Source organism: Antechinus flavipes, chromosome X (assembly GCF_016432865.1).
Source record: "Antechinus flavipes isolate AdamAnt ecotype Samford, QLD, Australia chromosome X, AdamAnt_v2, whole genome shotgun sequence".
In the NCBI taxonomy this organism is placed as follows: Eukaryota; Metazoa; Chordata; class Mammalia; order Dasyuromorphia; family Dasyuridae; genus Antechinus; species Antechinus flavipes.
In genome coordinates, this window is record NC_067404.1 from 40,605,312 (window position 1) to 40,628,121 (window position 22,810).

At 41.5% G+C, this 22,810-nt stretch overlaps 2 protein-coding genes across 2 annotated transcripts in view; both read right to left on the minus strand.

Moving 5' to 3' along the window:
• FHL1 (four and a half LIM domains 1) overlaps positions 1-22,810 on the minus strand; it is a 437,533-nt gene that overhangs the window by 156,423 nt on the left and 258,300 nt on the right. The gene's annotated exons all lie outside the window — the stretch shown is intronic.
• SLC9A6 (solute carrier family 9 member A6) overlaps positions 11,979-22,810 on the minus strand; it is a 32,546-nt gene continuing 21,714 nt past the window's right edge. The window contains exons 13-16 of the mRNA XM_051967873.1: positions 20,241-20,271; positions 18,966-19,045; positions 15,572-15,677; positions 11,979-14,092 (exon numbers count right to left, since the gene is read on the minus strand). Of these exons, the coding sequence (XP_051823833.1) occupies positions 13,820-14,092; positions 15,572-15,677; positions 18,966-19,045; positions 20,241-20,271 (490 nt within the window). The 3' untranslated portion in view covers positions 11,979-13,819. The remainder of the gene's footprint in view (positions 14,093-15,571; positions 15,678-18,965; positions 19,046-20,240; positions 20,272-22,810) is intronic.

The window sequence follows — 22,810 nt, forward strand, 5'->3', positions numbered from 1 at the left end:
TTAGACTACTGATTTGTACACCCTTCAAAGCCTTGCTTAGAGCCAAGATTATTGCAAGTCCTTTTTTGGGACTATGTATTAACTGTATCAACTTGGGCAAGTCATTTAATCTCCGTCTCCAAGATGGAGAGCAAGTACCCAGCTATATTGGTAGAGGGAGTTTTCTCGTTCCTCAGTTCTCTAAATCAATGAAATCCCAAGTTCAGGTCCCGTCCCCTTATCTCTTTAGGATTAAGCAAACATGGGGTAACCTATCTTTCTGGAAATACAGAGAAATTAAGTTCCCCCTTTTTAAAGGCTCTTAGAGGTCTGGGCAAAATTCCCATCAGCTACATAAGACTCCTCCGACGACTTGTCATGATGCAGAGGTGACCCGGGATTTCCCGACGGCTGGGCAAGCAAACCGAAGAGTGTGATATGGTAGAAAGAGCACAGGCTCTGACACTATGTGGCTTTGGCCAAATCATTTCCTTCTCCAGGCCTCAGTTTCTACGAAAATGGGGAGAATGCTTGTGCCAGAGAAACATGGACCTGTCTGGCCCGTGGTAGAATGAAGTGAATACCATCAAGAGAACAATGTACATGAGGCCTTGAATGAAAAGCACAAGAAAATAAAGCTGGATGTGTTGAAATCTTGATGGCCAATATTGGTCCTGTCAAAGGGATGGAGAAACACTCCTTTCTGCTGTGTTAGAAGACATGGGTATAAAATGTTTCCAAGGCTACCAGATATGGTCAGAGCTGAACTGTTGATTTTGTTTATTGGGAGGGGGTAATATAAGGAAGGGAAGGTATGTCTGGAAATGCTTGGGATCAGAACAAAAGGGGCTCTTTGATTTACCCAATTTAATGGCCTCTTTTTCCCACTGGTGCTCACCTTGTATTCTGGACTCTTCCTTCCTCTCCAGGTCGTTGTGACATGGCTCCCTTCCATCTCTTCTCTGACCTTTCTGACTGTTCCTTCTCCGTCAGTTTCCTTGGCTGGATCTTCATTCGAATCTTGTCCATGGCTATCCCCCAACGCCTTCTTTTCTTCTCCCTTTATAATCCATATGACATTGAATCATATGATTTGACTCCCAGATCTTTATAGCTATCTCCCTACTCTCTCTCCCATAGTTGTCCTGCATCAGCAATTACATCTTGGCTATTGCAAACTGGTTGGCACACTGGCATCTCCATAAGTCCAAAAGAGAATTCAGCATTTTCCCCTGAAAATCCTCCCCTCTTCCCACCATTCTCCCAGTTACCCAGACACATGAGTTTTTTGGGGGGAGGTCATCTTCACTAACCTCACATATCTAATCTATTGTCATATCTGGCCATTTTTTCCCCCAACGTATTTGAATTTTTTTTTCTTGTTTCTTGCAAAATTTTCTCTTTGACCTGGGGATTTTGAAATCTGGCAAAAATATTCCTTCATGTTTCCCACAAAAAAATCTCTTTGAGGTAGTGATCGGTGGGTTTTTTCTATTTTCTATTTCTTGGATTATTTCTTGTATTTTTGGTCACAGCTTTCAGGTAGTTGAACTATTCTTATATTTTTGATCTGTTCTCCAGTCTGTTGTTTTTGTTATAAGATGTTTCTATTCTATTTTATTTTTTCATTTTTATATTAAAACTATTTTGTTATCTCTCGATCTCTCATAGCTTCACTGGATTTTCCTTGCCCAATTCTAATTTTCAAAGAACTATTTTTATCTTTAAGACTCTATCTCCTATGGGACTGAATTTTGGATCACAACTTAGTATTTTCACCCTTTTTGTTGTTGTTTGCTTGCTTTTTTTCTTTCTCATGTTTTTGATCTGATTTTTCTTGTGCCCCATGATAAATATGGAAATATTTAAAAGAATTGCACATGTTTAACCTATATTGGATTACTTGCTATGTAGGGGAGATGGGTGGGAGGTAGAGAGGGAGAGAAAATCTGGAACACAAGGTTTTGCAAGGGTAAATGCTGAAAATTATCTTTCCAATGTATTTTGAAAATAAAAAGCTATTTTTTTTAAAGACTATCAACTTTTCTAGTTGGTTAATTATTTTTTTCATAATCTTGTTTTTCTTGCATGGTTTTTCTTTTTCTTTTGGTTTTTCCTCAATGTCTCTCATTTGATTTTTAAATTTGTTTTTGAGTTCTATAAATTCTCTTTGGACAGAGAGCCATTTTACATTACTCTTTGGGGTAAAAACAACTTTTTTTTAATAGCTTTTTATTTTCAAAATACATGCAAAGATAGTTTTCAACATTCACCCCTGCCAAACCTCTCTCCTTTCCCCCACCCCCCTCCCTAGACAGCAAGTAATCCCATATAGGTTAAACATGTGCAATTCTTCTAAACATATTTCCACATTTATCATGCTGCACAAGAAAAATCAAATAAAAAAATTAGAAAAACAAGCAAACAACAAAAAGGGTGAAAATACTATGTTGGGATCCACACTCAGCTTCCACAATCCCCTCTCTGTGTGTTTCTTCATCACAAGACCATTGGACCTGGTCTGAATCATCTCATTGTTGAAGAGTTAACTCCATCAGAGTTGATCATCATATAGTCTTATTATTGCTGTGTACAATGATCTCCTAGTTCTGCTCATTTCACTTAGCATCAGACCTCTCTGAAATCGTCCTGCTGGTCATTTCTTACAGAAAAATAATATTCCATAACATTCATATACCACAATTTATTCAGCCATTCCCCACCTGATGGGAACCACTCAGTTTCCAATGTCTTGCCACTACAAAGAGGGCTGCCACAAACAGTTTTGCATATATAAGACCCTTTCCCTTCTTTAAGATCTCTTTGGGTCTTCTGAGGGCGGAACCAAGATGGCAGAGATGACATTTGTTACTCTCTGACCTTCTCTACAACCTTCAGACTAATTAGCAAATCCAGCCTTGAATTAGCTCTGGACTGGCAGAACCCACAAATATTGGGAGTATGACAAATTACCAGCAGAAGATAATTTCAAAGATCTCCAGAAAAAGTTTGTTTCACTTGGAAATGAGGCAGTGAAGTGCGACTATCTGAGTACAAACAACAGCACAATCAACTCAGAGTCCTGGGATGGTGCAGACTCCATGGGTGGTACGGACTCCATGGGTGGTGTGGATTCTGTGGGGTGATACAGACTCAGCATGGCAAAGAATCCAAGAATCTACAGCAGTGTTGGCCACTCTGTCCTGACTGCAAGCCAGTAGATCAGCAGAGAAGTTACAAAACATCCAACACAAATACAAAAGATCAATAGTGAATCCCAAAATGCCAGAACCTCATGGGACCTAGCCATGTCCACCCAGCACCAGGAGTGAATCAGCACTGACCCAGTACAGCCGATGCCTCTTGAAAAACCTACCCCACCCTAAAGGCAGACCTTAACGTTTTATCTGTGTAAGGGAAAGTCAAGAACTATATAAGCAAAACTATAAAACACTTTCCACACAAATAAAGTCAGATCTAAGCAATTGGAAAAATATCAAGTGCTCGTGGAGAGGTCGAGCGAATATAATAAAGATGACAATGCTTCCTAATCTATTTATTTAGTGCTGTACCAATCAAACTCCCAAGAAACTATTTTACTGACCTAGAAAAAATAACAACAAAATCATCTGGAAGAACAAAAGGGCAAGAATTACAAAGGAACTAATGAAGAGAGACATATGAAGGTGGCCTAGCTGTACCACATCTAAAACTGTTATAAAGCAGCAGTCACCAAAACCATTTGCTACTGGCTAAGAAATAGAGCAGTTGATCAGGGGAATAGGTTAGGTTCACAGAACAAAATAGCCAATGACTATAACAATCTGGTATTTGACAAACCCAAAGGCCTCAGCTTTTGAGATAAGAATTCACTATTTAACAAAAACTTCTGGGAAAATTGGAAACTGGTATGGCAGAAAGTAAGGCATAAACCCACACCTAACACCACATACCAAGATGAGGTCAAAATGGGTTCATGATCTAGACATAAAGAATGAGATTATAAACCAATTAGAAGAACATAGGATAGTTTACCTCTCAGACCTGTGGAGGAGGAAGGAATTTGTAACCAAAGAAGAACTAGAGATCGTTATTGATTGTAAAATAGATAATTTTGATTATATTAAGTTTTTGTACAAACAAAACTAATGCAGACAAGATTGGAAGGGAAATAATAAACTTGGAAAACATTTTTACATCCAAAGGATCTGATAAAGGCCTCATTTCTAAAATATATAGAGAATTGACTCAAATTTATAATAGTTCAAGCCATTCTCCAATTGATAAATGGTCAAAGGATATGAACAATTTCCAGATGAAGAAATTGAAACTATTTCTAGTCATGTGAAAAAGTGCTCCAAATCACTATTGATCAGAGAAATGCAAATTAAGACAACTCTGAGATACCACTACACACCTGTCAGAGTGGCTAGAATGACAGGGAAAGATAATGATGAATGTTGGAGGTGGTGTGGGAAAACTGGGACACTGATGCATTGTTGGTGAAGTTGTGAATGGATCCAACCATTCTGGAGAGTGATTTGGAACTATGCTCAAAAAGTTATCAAATGGTGCATCCCCTTTGATCCAGCGGTGTTTCTACTGGGCTTATATCCCAAAGAGATACTAAAGAAGGGAAAGGGACCCATATTGCAAGAATATTAGTGGCAGCCCTTTGTGTAGTGGCAAGAAACTGCAAACTGAGTGGATGCCCATCAGTTGCAGAATGGCTGAATAAATTGTGGTATATGAATGTTATGGAATATTATTGTTCTGTAAAAAATGACCAGCAGGAAGATTTCAGAAAGGCCTGGAGAGACTTACACGAACTGATGCTCAGTGAAATGAGCAGGACCAGGAGATCATTATACACTTCAACAACAATACTTTATGATGATCAATTCTGATGGATGTGGCTCTCTTCAACAATGAGATGATTCAAACAATTTCCACTTGTTCAGTGATGAAGAGAACCAGCTACACCCAGAGAGAGAGGCCCATGGGAACAGAATGTGGACCATAACATAGCATTCTCACTCTCTCTGTTATTTGCTTGCATTTTATTTTCTTTCTCAGTTTTTCTTTTCCTTCCTTCTTGATCTGATTTTTCTTGTTCAGCAAGATAACTGTATAAATATGTAACATATCATGGATTTAACATGTATTTCAACATAGCTGACATGTATGGGAGTACCTGCCATCTAGGGGAGGGGGTGGAGGGAAGAAGGGGAAAAGTTGGAACAGAAGGTTTTGCAAGGGTCAATGTTGGAAAAATGACCCATGCATATGTTCTGTAAATAAAAAGCTTTAATTAAAAAAAAAAAAAGATCTCTTTGGAATACAGGCCCAGTAGAGACACCGCTGGATCAAAAGATTTGCACAGTTTGAGAGCCCTTTGGACGTAGTTCCAGGTTGCTCTCCAGAATGGTTGGATCAGTTCACAACTCCACCATAATATATTAGCGTCCTACTTTCCCCACACCCCCTCCAACATTCAGCATTATCTTTCCCTATCATTGTAGCCAATCTGAGAGGTGTGAGTTAATACCTCAGAGTTATCTTAATTTGCATTTCTCTGCTCAATAGTGACTTAGAGCATTTTTCATGACTAGAAATGGCTTTAATTTCTTCGTCTGATTTAATTTCTTTATCTGAAGGTTGTCTGCAAAAGCAGCTTTTTAAAATTTCAGTGGTTTTTTTTTTTTTTTTTTTACTTCAGGAGTGGGGAGGATGGCGCTTCGGCCTTCACTTCCGCTCTCCCCTCTGACCTGGAACCCCAAAACAAAAGCTTCACCGTCCTGCAAGTGCCTTCAGTCAGCAGCGTCCCAGCCCCACTGCGTCTGCGCTTACCACAGCTACTGCTTTCTTCCCCCCCAGGGCTGGGGCCTTGCAGCATAGCTGCCCTGGCTGTGCCCAATCAGGGGAGGTTGCTTCGGTCTGCCCGCACTCCTCACACGGTTCGGGAGGTAAAAGTTTCTGTGGCTCAGGCTGAGGCTCAGCCACACTGGCTGGCCCCGGGCTCCCCATTTGGTGTTTGTGCAGAGCTGGCCCGCAAACACCTGGGGGCTTTTTTCCAGTCTTCTTGGATTGTGCCTGAAGGACCCCTGTTCTGCCTCAGTCTTCTTGATTTTTCACTGGTCCGTGACCACTCTGAGACACAATTTTTTCTATTTGGGGGCAAAGAGCTTGAAATTTACCAACCTTCTCTGCCATTTTCCCAGAATCCTCGCCCATATCTGGCCATTTTTAACCTTCCCAACCTCCCTTTGATCTGTCTTCCTCTCTCTCCTCACAGCCACCATTGTAGTCTTTTAACTCCTTTCACCTGGACTCTTCTTTTTTTTTATTATAGCTTTTTATTTACAAGTTCTATGCATGGGTAATTTTACAGCATTGACAATTAATTGCCAGACCTTTTTTCCAATTTTTTCCCTCCTTCCCCCCAGCCTTTCCCCCAGATGGCAGGGTGACCAATGCATGTTACATATGTTAAAGTATACATTAAATACAAGTATACATGCACCTGGACTCTTTTGCTAGCAGCCTAATTGGCCTCCCTGCCTCCTCCAAACCATCCACTCATCAGCCAAGCAGATTTTCCTATATTACAGATCTGACCATGTCACTCAGCACCTGGCTCCCCAAATCCAGTGGCTCCCTATTTATTACCTCTGGGAATAAATTGAAACTGTTGGGCATCGAAAGCTCTTTGCCAGCTGGCCCCTTCCTGCCTTTCTAGTCTTCCAGGACTTTGCTGTCTCCCAAAGCACTCTGCAATCCAAGAAGGCCCATCTACTTGCAATTTCTCAAATGGGATTCATACTTCACCTCCTGATTCCATACCTTTGTCCTCCATGTCTGGAGTGCCCTGCTCCCCCTCTTACTTCCCCCTGCTTCCTTCAAGGCAGATGGACCTCACCTTTGGCAAGAAGCTTCTTTCAGTCTCTCCCCAGAGCCGCTAGTGCTTTCCTTTTGAGATTACTTTTTAGTTGAGGGCCATCTCCTTCTGCTCTATGTCCAGATGGCTCTGGAGGAGAAAGTGACACTGATGTCTTTGCATAGACCTCCCTCACTTAAATCCAATTCACTTACATGTCATGGCCTTCACCTCCGTGAGTAGTATTAGGAGCCAATCAGAACTAACCAATGTGGGGCAGCTAGGTGGCGCAGTGGCTAGAGCACCAGCCCTGAAGTCAGGAAGACTTGAATTCAAATCTGACCCCAGGCACTTAACACTTCCTGGCTGTGTGACCCTGAGCAAGTCACTTAACCCCAATTGCCTCAAGGGGAAAAAAAGCTGGCCAATTGGACACCACAGCTTCTCTTACCCCTTTCTTTCTGTTCCTCTCTTCTTCCTTCTCCTCCTCTCCTCCTGTCATGATATCCAGGGCCCTCTCCAGTCATCCTGATCTAGATCTTGCTCCTGGACCCAAATGGCACTGGAGGGGAAAGTGAAATGGGTGACCTTGCCCAGTCCTCCCGATTCACTTGTGTGACCCGGCATCCTCTCCCTGGTGTCTCTTTGAGAACGAAGGACAAACAACCACCACGGCCTTTCAGGTGCTCAGGTGCATTTTGAATGTATCTAGTTATTTACATGTTCTTTCCCTCTTTAGAGTAGAAGCTCTTTGAAGGCAGAGGGTGTTTTTACCTGTCCTATCCCTAGTACCTGACACATAGCAAGCACTACTTAAAACGTGTGTTGACAAACTATTAAACGATTCCCTAGCTGGGAAAGGGTTCAAATTCGGAGTGTATCATTGTCATCTGGGAGCCAGCTCTGTGGCTCATTATCACCAGGCAGTGATGGAGCCTTCAGCTGGAGCTACTCACTCACTATCCACAGCAAGGTCATGAGCTTCTGCAATGAGAGTGCCCACATCCCAGGGACTACATGTTGAAGGACTCCTAAGATCAATTGTTTCTCTTTTGAAAAAGAGAAGGAGAATGGAGTCCCCAGACTCTAGGCCAATGAGCTTGATTTTGACTCTTGGCAAAAATTTGATCAACTAATTTGAAGGATTGCTTAGTGAACATGCAGCCAAGGCGGGAGGCTCTCCTCCAGAGCAGGTCACGCCACACTAACCTCATCTCCTTTTCTGACAGTGTTTCTAGACTTAGCGAAAGTGCTAGATTTGCAGTCAGGAGACCTGGGTACGAATGGTGGCTCTGATGTTTAGCTGGGTGACCTTGGGCAAATTCATTTCCCTGGGCCTCAGTTTCCTCCTCTGTCAAATTAGGAATTGGACCAGATGGCCTTTGAGGCCCCTTCCAGCTTTAATGATCTCGACTTGTAGATTGGAAACGTCCCCTAGATTTTAGCAAAGCATTCAACAAAAGCACATGATGAAAGCTTGTTAAGTAGGTTTGAAACTGATGGGAGCACTAGGCCAGAGAGTCATGAACAGTCTGAGGTATATGTGAAAGGAAGTCTCTAGTGGAGTGCCTCAGGGACCTGTGTTGGATCTATTGAAATGATATGATAGGGTTCAAGAACTTGGCTTCAAAATGCCCAGTTCACGAGTGTAAGACAGGAGACGTGTGAGGTAGGTAAAAAATCTCTAGCACGGCAGCTGTTTTAAGAGCGCTATAATGATAGTTCCCCCGTCCTCCACGCTGGGCAGACCACATCTGCTCTATTCAGTTTGGGGAATGGTGGCGACAAGCAACAATCACCTGGTCAGTTTGTTGTGAATAGTAATGATAACAATAACTAATATTTGCACAGCACTTTCGAGTTTGCCGAATGGTTTACAAATATTATCCCCTTTTTTCCTCATAAAACCTTGTATGGTAGAGACTATTATCATCATCCCCATTTTATGGTGGAGAAAATGGAGGCAGATGACTTGCCCAGAGTCACAAAGCTAGTAAGTGTCAGAGGCTGCATTGGAACTCAGGTTTTCCCAACTCCATCCACTATGCCCTTTTCATAGTCAGACTTTATGGTTTATCATCTGGCAACCAGCCCTCTGGAGTGTCTCTGCCCTCAGCTGACAGATACACAGTTCATCTCTAGACCAGTGCCAGAGCCTGGCCAGCTTAGCGGGGAGGTGCTGCCAGAGCTAGAGTCCCACCGGCATGACCTCCATGCCAACAAATTGCCGCGATAGGGGCAGGCTGCCTTTTAAGGGGGATTCCCTTTCAGAGCAGTGACAAAAAGTTTAGTGAAAACCCTGGGCTCTTCAAAAAGTCAAAAGTCAGCTCCATTTAAAGTATGTGTCTATGCAGGTACACATGTACTTTTTTTCATTCATTCATTCATTTATTTATTTTTGTTTTGCGGTCTGAACCCATGCATTCATTCACTGTTGGTAGGACATACAGTAAAGAAAGTCCTTCCACAGATGCAGGTAGGCAACTTCTCCATCACTGAATCTGAGACTGGAACACAGGGATATGTACTTGTTCAGTCACCCACCTGAATCCAGCCTTCCCACCTCCAAAGCCATGTTCTCTGTCTCTTGATTAGCAATCTCACAAGACTCCTTCAAAATCTTTGACCTCGGCTTGCTTTGGAAATCCTAACCGGAGGTCTAGGAGGGAGAGAGGTCTAAGGGGTCATGGTACGGGTGTTACTAAGAACGTTCCATCCCAGGAAATGATCAGAATACATCTCATGGCCACAAAAACGCTTCATCCTGAGTCTGGAATGGACTTCCTCCTCTCCTCTGCCTCAGGATCCTCCTCTTTCAAGATCCAGTTCAAGTCCCGTCTTCTTCAGGAACCTTTTCCTGATCTCATCTGCTATGGCTTCCCTCCCTAATTACCTTGTATTTATTTGGTGGGTATAGATTATACATACATACATACATATATAAAGTTATAGTCATAGTATCTATGTGTACTCTATGTATGTTTTTAGGTAGTATATAACTATATATATATATATATATACATACACACACACACACACACAACTTCACACAGCAGACACACATGTTGTATACCAACAGAATGTAAACCCCTGTAAAGTCAGAATTGCCTCTACTCCTAACACTTGGCATATAGGAGGTGTTTTAACAAATTCTTGCTTGAATCTGGTCAGACACCCAGGTCTCTTGAAGCAAAACAGCACTACAGTGAAAAGAAGCGCTGGATCTGGAATCTGAGAACCTGAGTTTTAATCCTCTCCTCCCACCCCATCCCATTCCCACCAACCATCACTGCCCATGTGACACCAATGTCTGCAGTACTTCATTTCCTTGAGTTGCGGCTTATTTTTCTCTATAAAATGAGGCTGCCTTACTAGATGTTTTTGGAGGTGCTTTCCTGCTTTAGACCTGTGGTCTGATGATGATTTCCCTCAGTGAACTTCCTGGGACTCATCAGCAGAAAAGTGGCCTGCGCTCTCTGGCCTAAGTCCCACTTGCCATATCCCAAGCAGGAACAAAAATCAAAGAAATCAGGAGATGGAGAGCCGATTTTTCTATAATTGAAAAACCAATGAATGATCCCAGAGAACTTTTAGTAAAATGTACCTGCCTTTAAGAGCAGATGCTTTTGGAAAGAATATCGTGTGTGTGTGTGTGTGTGTGTGTGTGTGTGTGTGTGTGTGTGTGTGTATTACAAGTTTGGGATTTTATTAGAAGTTTAGGGTTAGGAGTGGGCTTTCCAGAAATGACTGGTTTAAAAAGATATCGATGAGTATATTCTTTACAAAAACTGTCCAATGTCTAAAGCGAAGAAACAAAAACATCAAAGACGCCAGCTTTGTCTAGGTGGTAGATAACTATGCCTTTTACCATTGGCATTGAACATTTTTGCCCGAGGCTACCAGAGCCATCCTTGCCAACAACCAAACTGGGCTCAAAACTTTTCCTTTCACAGCGAGGGAATCATTTAGTTTCTGAAATCTATTTCAGGCTTTTTTTGGGGGGGGGGGAATGACAAATCAGGAAATAATACAAGATTTATGAAATGAGCGCGTTATTTCACAGGGCCACAAAATAGTCAATGCAAACAGAGCTGCAACGATGCTCAGTAGCTATGGCAAACCACACCAGTTTGCACATTTCTATTAGACTAGAGAAGTACACTACTAAAATTTTAATTGCACCAACATTTTTATATATGCGAAGAGCAAGAAATATATTTGTTATCTCAGCTATGCTTAAAAACAGTGCTTTTTGTACCTGCCTGGGTATGGAATTTCATCTCTCCTGAAATTAAAATCAAAGCGTTTGCCAAGCTGGCCCCTAAATCAATCCATCAATTGCTTTGAGCCCTATTTCTTAAACAGCTCTGCTGTGTGCATAAGTAGACACTCCCTGATGTACAAATACATATCAGACATTTGCCGGTTCACAAGTTTCATCTTCCTGTTTTTGTCTGCTTAATCAGCCCTCTTCCCAAAGGTGCAAAAATAAAGAATGGCAGAAAATTTAAAGGGAAGGTAGCACTTGTTCCTTCCCACTAAGAAGAAATGGCTTTTCAAGGCTGGATTTTTTTTTCCTTAAATGACAGCCCTTTCTAAGAGAAGATCCTAGAATACTGGCATAAGTCCTCTGAGGGATAATTGAAGGAGTATGAATATCAAAAACCAATCACCCTACTTGGGTAAACACAAACTAAGGTAAGACCCCACTGACCCTTCAACAATCCTTTCCCAGAGGAAAATGTTGTGTCCCACATTCAAAAGGGAACAATCTAAAAGCAGTCTATCAGATGAATCCCTCACACTCTACCCCAAAGGAAAGCCCAACATCTGCAGTCTGCTCTTTTCTCTCTCCCAGTTTGGAAGCACTCATCTATCCCCAGCTCAGTGGAGGGCTGATGTATAGTAAAAAACCTTCTGATGGAGTATAGGGGTCTGGCTACCATGGAGCAAGCTTCCCTTCTCCCCCTCCATACAAGCCAGGAAGTAGATCTGCCCAACTAAAAAGTGATGAGTTCATGAAATAGGTCTCGGGTTGTCCACCCCAAAAGGGCAAGAACCAGCTTAGTGGGAACTACCATTCGACAGAAGTCTAACAATTCAGAAAACGAACTCGGTCACCTGACAGCATAAAAAAGTGGTAGAACTTTATTGAATATCCTTTTGAAACACGTATAATAGTATGGAGAAGCGTTACAGCACCTCAAAACATACAATGACAAAATCTTGGACTACACGAAGAAGCACATCAGAGAAATGAACACACCACAGAATTCCTACGTGGCACTATGGTACCGAAGACTCCGGCTAAAGCTAAAACTGCCATAAACGAAGCGCGAACCTATACTACACAAAAGAGCAGCTTGCTGGGAACAAACTACAACACCAAAGAGATCAGTTCTAGCCAGGGATAAAACAATTTAAGGCAAGGTTACTCTGATTCAAGAAAACAAAAAAACCATTGAATTGTTTTTCCTGAAACATAAGTAGTCAGTGTTTGCATTTGAAAAAAAGGAAGAGAGGGAGGGGAAAAAAAAAGTCTTCAGTATTCATTGCATCTCAAATAATTTCCATCATAATAAACTGAAAGCAAAATTGTAAATTTTGTTCTGTGCTCTTCCTAGGAAAAAAAAACAAAAAAGTTCCAATACATATGGCAGCTGAAGTATTTCATGTTAAAAAGAAATAGAGAAACAAAGACAATTAGCCAGAAAGCATGCTAAGGAGTTCTCAAAGTGCAATGTTTTTTAACTACTGAAAAGGCAACATTCTTCTCCCTTTCAGTTTGCAATCGATTTTGGAAACATGACTCGGAGATAAAGCCAAGTTCCAGTTTACCCAAAAGCAGTTGGGTTTCCATTTTATGCTGGGAGTGGGCACAAGTGCGATAATAGATCTATAAATTAATTTTCATTATCAACTACACTATTACACAAATGACACTTGGAAGCGGTCGACTCAAGAGTGCTACGTCTACTGCTTACAGTGAGAAAAGCGGCTTAAATAATGCCAAAAAGAGAAAGGGCCCAACCACAAAGTTTGTTTTAGGCATCACATATGACCAAAACTTAAGCAGCAATTTAGCATCTAAAGGTAATCATATGTGAGGCAGAATATTTTTATGTTTCAAGAGAGGCCTCTGAAATCCCCATCCTATTATGACCACCCTCCCACCCCTAGTCCCCCCCCAAAGAATGTGCTGTACTATATGTATGTCTATATATATATCTTTCAGTATGAACGAAGAGGAATTACTTATTGACCAGGAGGAATTTTTAAAAATTATTTCAGTCACTTCCCTCCTCCATCAAAAGATGTACAAAGGGTACTGCATTGTGCTCATCAGCCTGGCTCTTTCTGGTCCAGGGAAACATGTGACTTCCCTACCCCATCCTTCCTTGCCAATATCAACCCCCCACCCTCACCCAGGGGTGAAACATAGTCAGAGCTAAAGCCAGTCAGTACAGTTCTGCAATCAGGCTCTGGACCTGAAATAGGCCACTCGTAATGGCACGGAAAAGCAGGACCCATGGAGTGTTGGGGAAATCTTATTGGAAATAGATCCTGCTCCCAAATCTTTCTGGGAAAGATTTCCCATCTCAAACTAAACCTTCCTCCCAAAATTTGGTATTTTGGTTAAGTATCGAGTAACTAGAAAAATGAATAACTCGGCCTCTTTTTGTACTGGGTTGAAAAAGGCAGCAGGACCCATACTATCACTATGCAGGGGGCTGGAAACAATACAACTCCACAAAGTGCAGGCAAACAGGGGATATTTTTAGTTAAAGAATTGCTTTTTCACAATCTGTCCTATACAGAACACATACATTCTTGCTATGCCATATAAACAGGATTTATACAGCTTAAACGGTCAGATACATGCATTGGACTTGGTAGGTAGTACACATTTCTTCACAATTGCGTATGAGGATTTTACAATCAGGTTAGTGAGCAAAAGAAATATTAAGCTGGCCCATGCCGTGCATTATCTAACATATTTAACGGAGGCTCCGAATCATCCATTGGAAGAACCAGGCGGGTTCCCCGAATCACGAGTTCATGGTCCCCAAAGGCAAGTTCTCGATCCAGGACATCTTCAGAAGGGTTTCCCATCTGCCTTCTGGGAGCACTGGCTGACATCGAGTCAGTGCTAACGGTAGAATCGCCATACGTCAAGCTAATGTCGCCATCGTTCAAGATAAGATCGGAATCATCATCTTTCAGCTGTTCCTGATTCTAAACAGACAGATAAAACAAATGTTACTTTCAAGACAATTTTCTTATCAGAAGATAAGAAGACTTATCAAAATGTAAGTGGCACAGGTGAGCTAGGTCCATGAAAAATATTATTTACTTTCATATAAGCAATACCTAGAAATAAGTTATCCCCTGATATACTTAATTCTGAAGATAAGACAATGAACAGCAGGCAGCCTCAGCACCAGACCATTGATCTCCCAGGTCACCAACTGAAGGTTCTAATGATAACTCTCTTTAACTGTAAATTGTTTTGCAATGAATAAATCTCCCGTAGCAGAGGAAAAAATGGCAACAAACAAACCATGAATGAATGAATAAATAAATGAATAGAATTCCTGGGGCTAAGAATCAGTTTGCCCCGCCCCCCCCAGTATCTTCCCTCCCCACCTTTCCTGGTTCTGCCCTCTGGGGCCAAGCAGAACAATGCTAAGCCCTCCTCCAGATGCCGACTACTTTGTCATCCCTCCACCCCCTAATCTTCCCTTCTTCAGGCTAAACAGCCCCAGTTCTTTGGACTGATCTTTCTAAGTCATAGTTGTCAGCCATCTTGCCATCCTGGCCACCGTCCTCTGGACATCAACGTCCCCCAAAAATGCGGTAGCCAGTACCGAACACAATCCTCTAGAGGCATGCAATGCCTCAGGGGAGAGAGACACTTTGCAAACCCAGGTATGAGTTATTACCATCAATATTTGACCACATCCATCTTGGCTGAGATGATACCCTCCGTTTCTTCAACAGTTGGGAAATTCTTGTCCCGAAACAGCTGAGATAAATATGCTATTCCATGGATTCTTTTTAGAGGGTAGGTCTGGGATTAGAAGGTTGGGTTTCAGATGTGAAAAATCAAACTATTTCAAACTCAGACTTCTTTCCTAAGTCTGGTCCATGCATCAGTCACCTAAGCTCTAATGCTTAGAAGTGAATGCAAGGACTCACAAACCCCAAACTGGAAGCTAAAGAAAGAAAGAGGGGGTCTAGACGATGCCTTGACATGCTCATGGCTCCAACAAGAGGGAAGAGAGAAGTCGTGTCCGAGATCCACAAAAATAAAAGCGCACACCACCACATATCCTCCACTACTCACAGGAGCTGCACAAACACGTACTGAGATCCTCCTGTCACTTTGTGGGGGAGGATTTTAAAAAGGCCTAGCCCCGGCCACATACTGCAAAGCCAGGGACCAATCCAGTGCCACTAGAAAACTCCAGGTGCTCCAAAGACAGTACTTGGTACTGCCCGTCAGACTTTCAGTCAGAATCACACACAAAAGTTTCTGGGCATGCTCAAATGGCCCAATGGCTAAGTAAAAGATGCTCACTTCCTTAAAGCCCATGCATGCTTTGGTGGCTTAAAGAAAAAACAACAATAACAACAACAACAACAACAAAGAAATCCAGGGACCAGACAAGCTGAAGTTAGGTCAAGCACAGTTGGCAGACAAGGACTACTTACTTCATAAGCTTGGGGGCTGGTCAGGCATCTCGCAAGGGGTCCGCAGAAACTAGGGAGCGTTGAAGTAAGAGGAGGCCCGCTGTGGGTCAGGAGTGGCTTCAGATAGCTGTGCTTGTTAAGGGAGAAAGAACCTCAAAAGTCCTTGTTAATCACATCAAAAGGCCCAACTTATTTAACGAAAGAAATCAATATCAAGTTAGAGAGCCCGAATCATGTTAAAGTCACTCCTTAATTAACTTAGGCAAGAGAGAGGGAAAGGTCCTGCTAATCAAGTCATCATCTGCAAAAAGACAGCTTGAATCATGTGACTTAAAGTAGTGGTAGTGAAACTAAGTTCTCCATCAAAACCTCCAAGGGAAAGCCTTAGAATTATGACTCAAAAAGCTGTCAAAGGGAACCGTCCTAATTCCAAAGACCTCTCTAAATTGTTATTTTGAAAAAGAAAATTACATACTTCCATCACTAGTCTAGCTTCAATATTTACTTGTTCCCCACCAAAAAAAAAAAAAAAAATCAAACTATCACGAGACAATGAGTAGCCCAGAGAAAGAAATGATGGTACAAAGTAGGAAGAAACAGCATTGCCTCAACCCCACCCCCTCTAAATCACTTATCAATGACCCAGCATTCAGAAATAACTTGATCATTATACCACTCTTTATCATGACTAATCCCAAGAAACAAGCTAATACCTATTAGTACTTGCATGAAAATGCAACAGGTGGAGATAGTAACTGACCTTTGCAATTCCCGTCTAGAATACCCCAAAGGCAAACAAATGAGATGATGGCTACCTACTCTTCAGAGCAAAAAAGCCAAGTTTTTAAAATAAACTCTAAATTTCCCGGGGCAGGCAGAGCCAGTCTCACCTGTCTTGGTTTCCCAAAACAAGGCCTGACACATGAAAGGTGCTGAATTATCTGTTCATAACTTCTAGGATTATAAACCTAAGGTAGAAACTGTCAAATGCTGGTAAAATTTACCCATTGATTTAAAATTCCCTCACAGATCTCTGTTTTCATCAAAGTGGCCATTCCCCACCAGTGATGAAAATCACATGGGTTTCTTGTCCAGATCTCCTGGGTTTCCCACAAGGGGAAGGGATGAGGAAGGTGCTACTAGATTTATGGGGGGTGGGGGCAATCCAATTTAAGGAAAGCCAAAAAAAAAATGAAAGATGCACAAGTCAATCTTCAACTGTCACTAGTCTACTTGGTACTACTGAGGTGACTCAAGTCTTGCTACCCATTAGAAGTGGGAAGAAGTGGGTAGCACCCATGGTAGAATATGCTGTCCTTTTAAACAACATGTCTTTACATGAAGATGATTCTGTTATTTCATATCACACATTATCCAGAGTGTAGACTTTGGTTAAAAAATAAGATTTACACAAAGGGCACTCAAATATTTGTTCAATGAAGTAAAATGGATGAAAAACATCAAAGATCCAGAAGGGTCTCATGTCCCAAATGCTGGTAAAATTGCTGCTTCTGATTTAATTAACATCAAGCAATTTCACAAAGACCCGGCTCTCTCCCTAATGGAAGCCTTAATGCACCACAAGAACTTATATGTTCTTGCTTCTTGTAGAGAGTTGCTTTAGAAGCGAGAGTCCATTATGTTCTAACATACTGTAGGCTCTTAGCCAAATGGACAAGGGGAAAAGATGAGTGCTCATTTTCTTTTCAAACCTTTCATTGTTTAACTCAGGGGTTCTTAACCTGGGACCCCTTTGGAGGGAATTAAAGGGGATCCATGAACTTGGATGGGGGAAAAACAACATCTTTCTTTTTAATAATCTTTGGTTTCTTCGTTTGGTCCCATGTATGTCATCTTATGCATTTACAAACATGATTTTAAGAAATGGTCCACAAGCTTTATCAGAGTGCCCACGTGGTCCAAGGATTAAAAAGAGGGAAAACTTCAGTTCAATCTGTGAATGCTGGATTTCAAGCCAGAGGAATTTAGTTAAAATCCCAGGCCTGCTTTGAATCCCAGTATTGTTACATGCTATCTGGGAGACCTTGGAAAGCCATTTCACCCTTCAAGGCCTCGGTTTCCTCATCTGTAAGACAAAGGGGTTGGACTGGAAAGTCTCTCATACACAGAAAGGATGGGGGATATTTGATATGTTTACATATTTCCTAGGTATTTCTAAATGCAAGATAATACCAGTTCTGGTAAAGAAGACTTGAAAAACCCAATAATGAGAGTGAATTTTATGATCCTTCCCTCTGTTCAATTGTCAGCTTAATATGCAGGAAATTAATTTTAATCAATATTAATAAGGGACTCACTTTAGAAACATATGATTTAAGCAGTCCATAAAGGAGCAACACTGTCAAAAACGTGTTTAGGAAGGACTGTAGTGTGTGTGTGTATGTGTGAGAAACGACAGGTTAAAAACCTAGGAAATAATTAAAATGGTCACTGTGGGAGCTATCACAGCTAGAAAATAAGGCTCATGTGGAACATAAGAGTTAGTGCTAGAAGGGTGCTTAAAAATGATGGAATTCAACCCCCTCATTTTACAGAAGAGAAAACAGAGGCACAGGGAGGGAAAGGGACTGACCCGCCTTAACAAAGCTAACAGTGGACAAGGGCCCTTGCCCTCAAACCCCAATCCAGGGCTCTGTTACATCATACTGCTATGCTAGTAGCTATTCCTTTGGGAAAGGCATGTGCACTGCTGATAAACCAAACACTTAAAGGTTTCTTCATCATCCTCTATTTTTGAACCCCGACCAACAAAAAGTTTCCCAAATGATATCCACAATGGAAAAAGTCAATGAAAACTGCATACTGCTCAATTATATGCTATGTGTGTTGGTTTAAGTATACACACACACACACACACACACACGCACACACACACATACACATACCCCTCTTTGGACAGATGGTTCACTACATTCAGGGAACTGAACAGATCCCAACGATCCCAAACTGTTCACTGTCACAAAATCCTACTTTAATATCATTTCTGTGAAGCTACTTGTCTATAAATGTCATGGAAGATCCTGAGCTCAGGAGAATCAAATTCAATAGCAATGGGGAAAGATGTCAATGTAGACTGGCGGTTCTGGAATCAAACAAGCTGGGAATCCTAGCTCTGCCACGGGCTACTCAAGGAGCCTCAGTTTTCTCATCTGTAAAGTGGGCAATGACAACCTCTCCCAGCACTGTTGTCAATAACAGATGAGAACACTTACAAAGAGAAGGAAAAACCATCTTTCCACTGTTTGCAACTTTTGCTTTTAGTGCCTCGAGACCCACTTAGGTAAGAAGAACTAGATCTTGCTCTCTCCTCAAAGGAAGGGAAGCACAAACCTGAGAGCAGCCAAATCAGAATTCTCATTGCCCACCCTCCATATCCTCCTCAATTTAAGGATACTTATGGTCAAAATTGTACCACATCCTGAAAAGCCAAGCACTTTCAGCTTTGGTGTTCCTTCTTTCATTTTCCGGGAAACTCTGTGTAACGAGAGGAGAAAGAGATCAGGCCAATGGAACAACTGGTTATCGATACCCATGTCCTCTCAAAGCTTCAAGGGAGAAAGTCACCTACCCTGAGCTATTTTGAAGGGTCATGTGGATGTCACCTGACATCCCTGTGCCATTCCCCACTGCCACCTGCTGAGTTGCAGCCCTCTCCACCCAGGGAAAAAGCTCTGATCTACCAAACTCCTAACAAATATGGCCAGCAGCCTGCCATGAGGATTGCCCAGTCTGTTCTAGGGAGCTAGGCCAAGTCAGAGAGATTACAGTCTCAACTAGCTGGCTTGTTTATCAGTTAGCAAGGTAAAGTTAAGTGATTTCTTTTCATCCTACCATGGAAGAAAACAAACCAAGAAATGTCTTTTGAAACTAAATACATTAATTTATACTTTAACATATTTAACAATTTGCCATCTGGGGGAGGGGATGGGGGAAGGAGGGGGAAAATTGGAACAAAAGGTTTGGCAATTGTCAATGCTGTAAAATTACCCATGCATATAACTTGTAAATAAAAAACTATTAAAAAAAGAAACTAAATACAACACAAACCATACAAATTCTTCTGATTCTTTATGAATAATTACTATATGTGCTATGTAAAATAATATTTTACACCTGCCATCCAGACATTCAAGTAGTCCCAAAAAGAGAAGAGATATCGGACTCTGCACTGGCTGATGAGGTTTGGTAAATAGGAAGTAAACAAACACCAGAAAGAAGCAATTCTGTTAGAAAGCAGGATTTTAACTGAAATGAGACTTTACAGATTTATTCCTGTACCTCAGAAATGTGCATGGCATTAGGACAAGGGTGGGACACAGGGAAAACAAATTCTGGCATCCTTTAAACAGGTAGGCTCAACGATTTCTGGGGTAATTCTGAAGGGCTGTTGCCGGTCACCAAGTTTGGAAGCGAGGGCACCCAGCCAGCCAAAGGAAGGCTTCCATCAGAGTCCAGCCTTTGTGTGCAAACCCAAGTGGAAAAAGGCCCCCCTTGTCAGAATGGTCACTTGGAAATGCAAGAACCCTCAAGATAGGGGAACCATCACCTTGGATACCATGAGACCAGCTATGCTCTGGAAAGAACAGCTTTGTTTAAAAAAAATAGCAGGAAAAGCAAGCTTTCATTACAAGTAACTTCACATCAGATAGAAACATCCAAGGGTACTTACCAGTTGATCCTGATCTGAATCAACTCCAACGCTAAAGGAGGAAACCCAAATGGCAGATGAGAATTGGGGCTTTTAAACCTGTGGCAGCACATTTTTAAATCTTCAATAGTATTTTATTTTCCAAACACACATCAAGGAACTTTTCAATATTCATTTTTGTAAGACTTCATGTCCAAATTTTTCTCCTTCCCTCCCAAACAACAAGGTTAAAAACATGCAATTCTTTTAAACATATTTCCATATTTGTCATGTTAGCATTTATTAAAACACAAATAATACGACAGTATGTAATGGAGAGAGTGCTAGACTTGCTAGCACTAGAACTCCCAGCTGAAGTCCTAGCTCTGCCCCCTGCTTGCCACCTGTGGCACCTGAAGTCACAACCTCTGTGGGAATCAGTTTCCTTTTCTCTAAATTTTGGTTTTTACCTAGATTTGGGATTGACTTTCCCTGATTCCTCTTTTCCAGCTTGTGGTATACTTTGTCTCCTCAAATCGGCATCTGTCTACATGTTTTATTCCCCCAGGAAAATGGTGGCAACCTCAAGGCCTGGGACAGGTTCATTTTTGTCTTTGTGACTCCACAGCTCAACCTAGTACTCAACTAAACTGATTTCATCGGTGCAAGGAACTCTCAGGGTGGGAAGCCCTTCCAATGAAGCAGATGGCAATTTTAATGAACTTTATTATTTTGTTATACTTTTCAGTCTATATTTCTAATTTGCCTCGCATGGGAAACTCCTGCTATGGAAACTCCTTCCACTCACGAAGGCAGGTCACTTAGTTTTGGAGACTTGGGTGGGCTAGTGAGAGGTTACCTCGAAGGTTATATACTAAGGCTGTGTCAGAGGCAGGATATTCTTGAACCCCATACTCTCTGACTCCAAAGCCAAAATACCAAGAGTCATACATTTTCAAAGAGTTTTTATGGGATCAAGATGAAAAAAAAAAGTGAAATGTCAGCCCTTATTGTGAAGCCATCATTAATCAAAATAGCTTGGATTGCCAATCTCATTAAGGGAAAGAAGGGAATAAATATTTGTTAGGCACCCACCATGCACCAGGCACTGTGCTAAGTGCTTTACAGATAGTATCTCGTTATACTTCTCCATCTCTCACACTAATCACAAAATGACATTTCTTCCCTGGAAATTACAGTACTGCCACATATCAGGTTTGGAAAAAGGGATTTTGCTGTCTCCCCTTTAAAAGAGGCTATTTTTATGGTACTATTCCAAAGACAAGGAAAAAAAAAACCACAAAGGAAAGTATTTAGGGAAGGTAGGTTTCTTTCTAGCCTCTCAAGATCATTTCCACCATCATCGGATGCTGCAAGAAAAAACATCTAGGGCTCTGTCAAAGGCTAATGGACAGTCAGCTGCAAGACTCGGTGGTCATTTCTCTAGGATGTGTTCAAAATGACGGCTAACACCACAGAAAAATGACAGTTCCATGTGCTATTGTGTGACTAAAGCAAAGCCCGGAGGAAGAAAAAGGTGGTTCAGATGGAATGGAGTCTTAATAAAGGTGTGGTCAGAAGCTCACAGATTGTGGTTTAAAAATGTCAAAAGGCTGCCCATAATCTGCATATTAATAGCACATTTAAGCAAATCTACGAATGTAAAGTGACACCTAGTGGTCCAGGAGAGTCATCGCACAGAGTTAGCGGCTCCAAACAATCCTACAGGCAGTAAATATATATAGGGGACACAGTACTGGGCTCAGCACCTGGGAGGGGATGGAAGTGGTTTTAAAATCTGCCCTTAAAGATCTTCTCTGGGGGAACAAAACACATGAAACAGAAAATACAAGACCATATCAATTCAATCGTATGCTCCGGCACCAGAGGTAGAGAGTGGAACCATATAAAGGCAGGCAAGAGTTTAGCCTCCATTTTTGGGGTGATTTGCATTGACTTAACCCTTCCCCCACCCTCAAAAAAAAAGACCCTCCTGAGAAATTAGCTTAAGATAATTTAGGAAACTATAATTATCCCTTTAGTAATAACTCTTTAAGTATTAGCATCTTACTCTATGGCTTTTCAAAAGAAAGAAAAGAGCTTAAGGCTGCTAATTTCTAAAAGCACTATCACCTGAAACAATATTGAAGGTTTTTCCCGTTTGCACTTATGTACAAATGACTGTCTCGGACAAAAGCGGGTGCCTCAATGATTGATCTGGATTAAGAAAATAATTCACCAGGATTAGACAGGTACGGGTAGGTTGGACACCTGGGTTTTAGACCCTTTCCCAGAGAGGAAGAGAAAGAGAAAAGGAAAGGAGTTAAACTGGACTTTTTTTTAATGAAGCATATTATTTTCTCTAGTCAATGTTGTAGATTTGGGGAGCTCAGTAGGTTCCTAGGGCTATGAAGTCTCAGCTAGTACACATAGTTAAAACCTACAAAGGCTTTAACAACCCAGGCTGCTGTTTCCATAGAAACAGATGTGGGACTGGGGAGATGAGAGGGAGCTTTCAAAGTAAGTACATTTTCAAATATTAAAAACAAAAGTCTCCCAACTTTAACCTTGGAGTACTTGGTCACAAACAATGCTGCTTTTTTTTGAGTGAA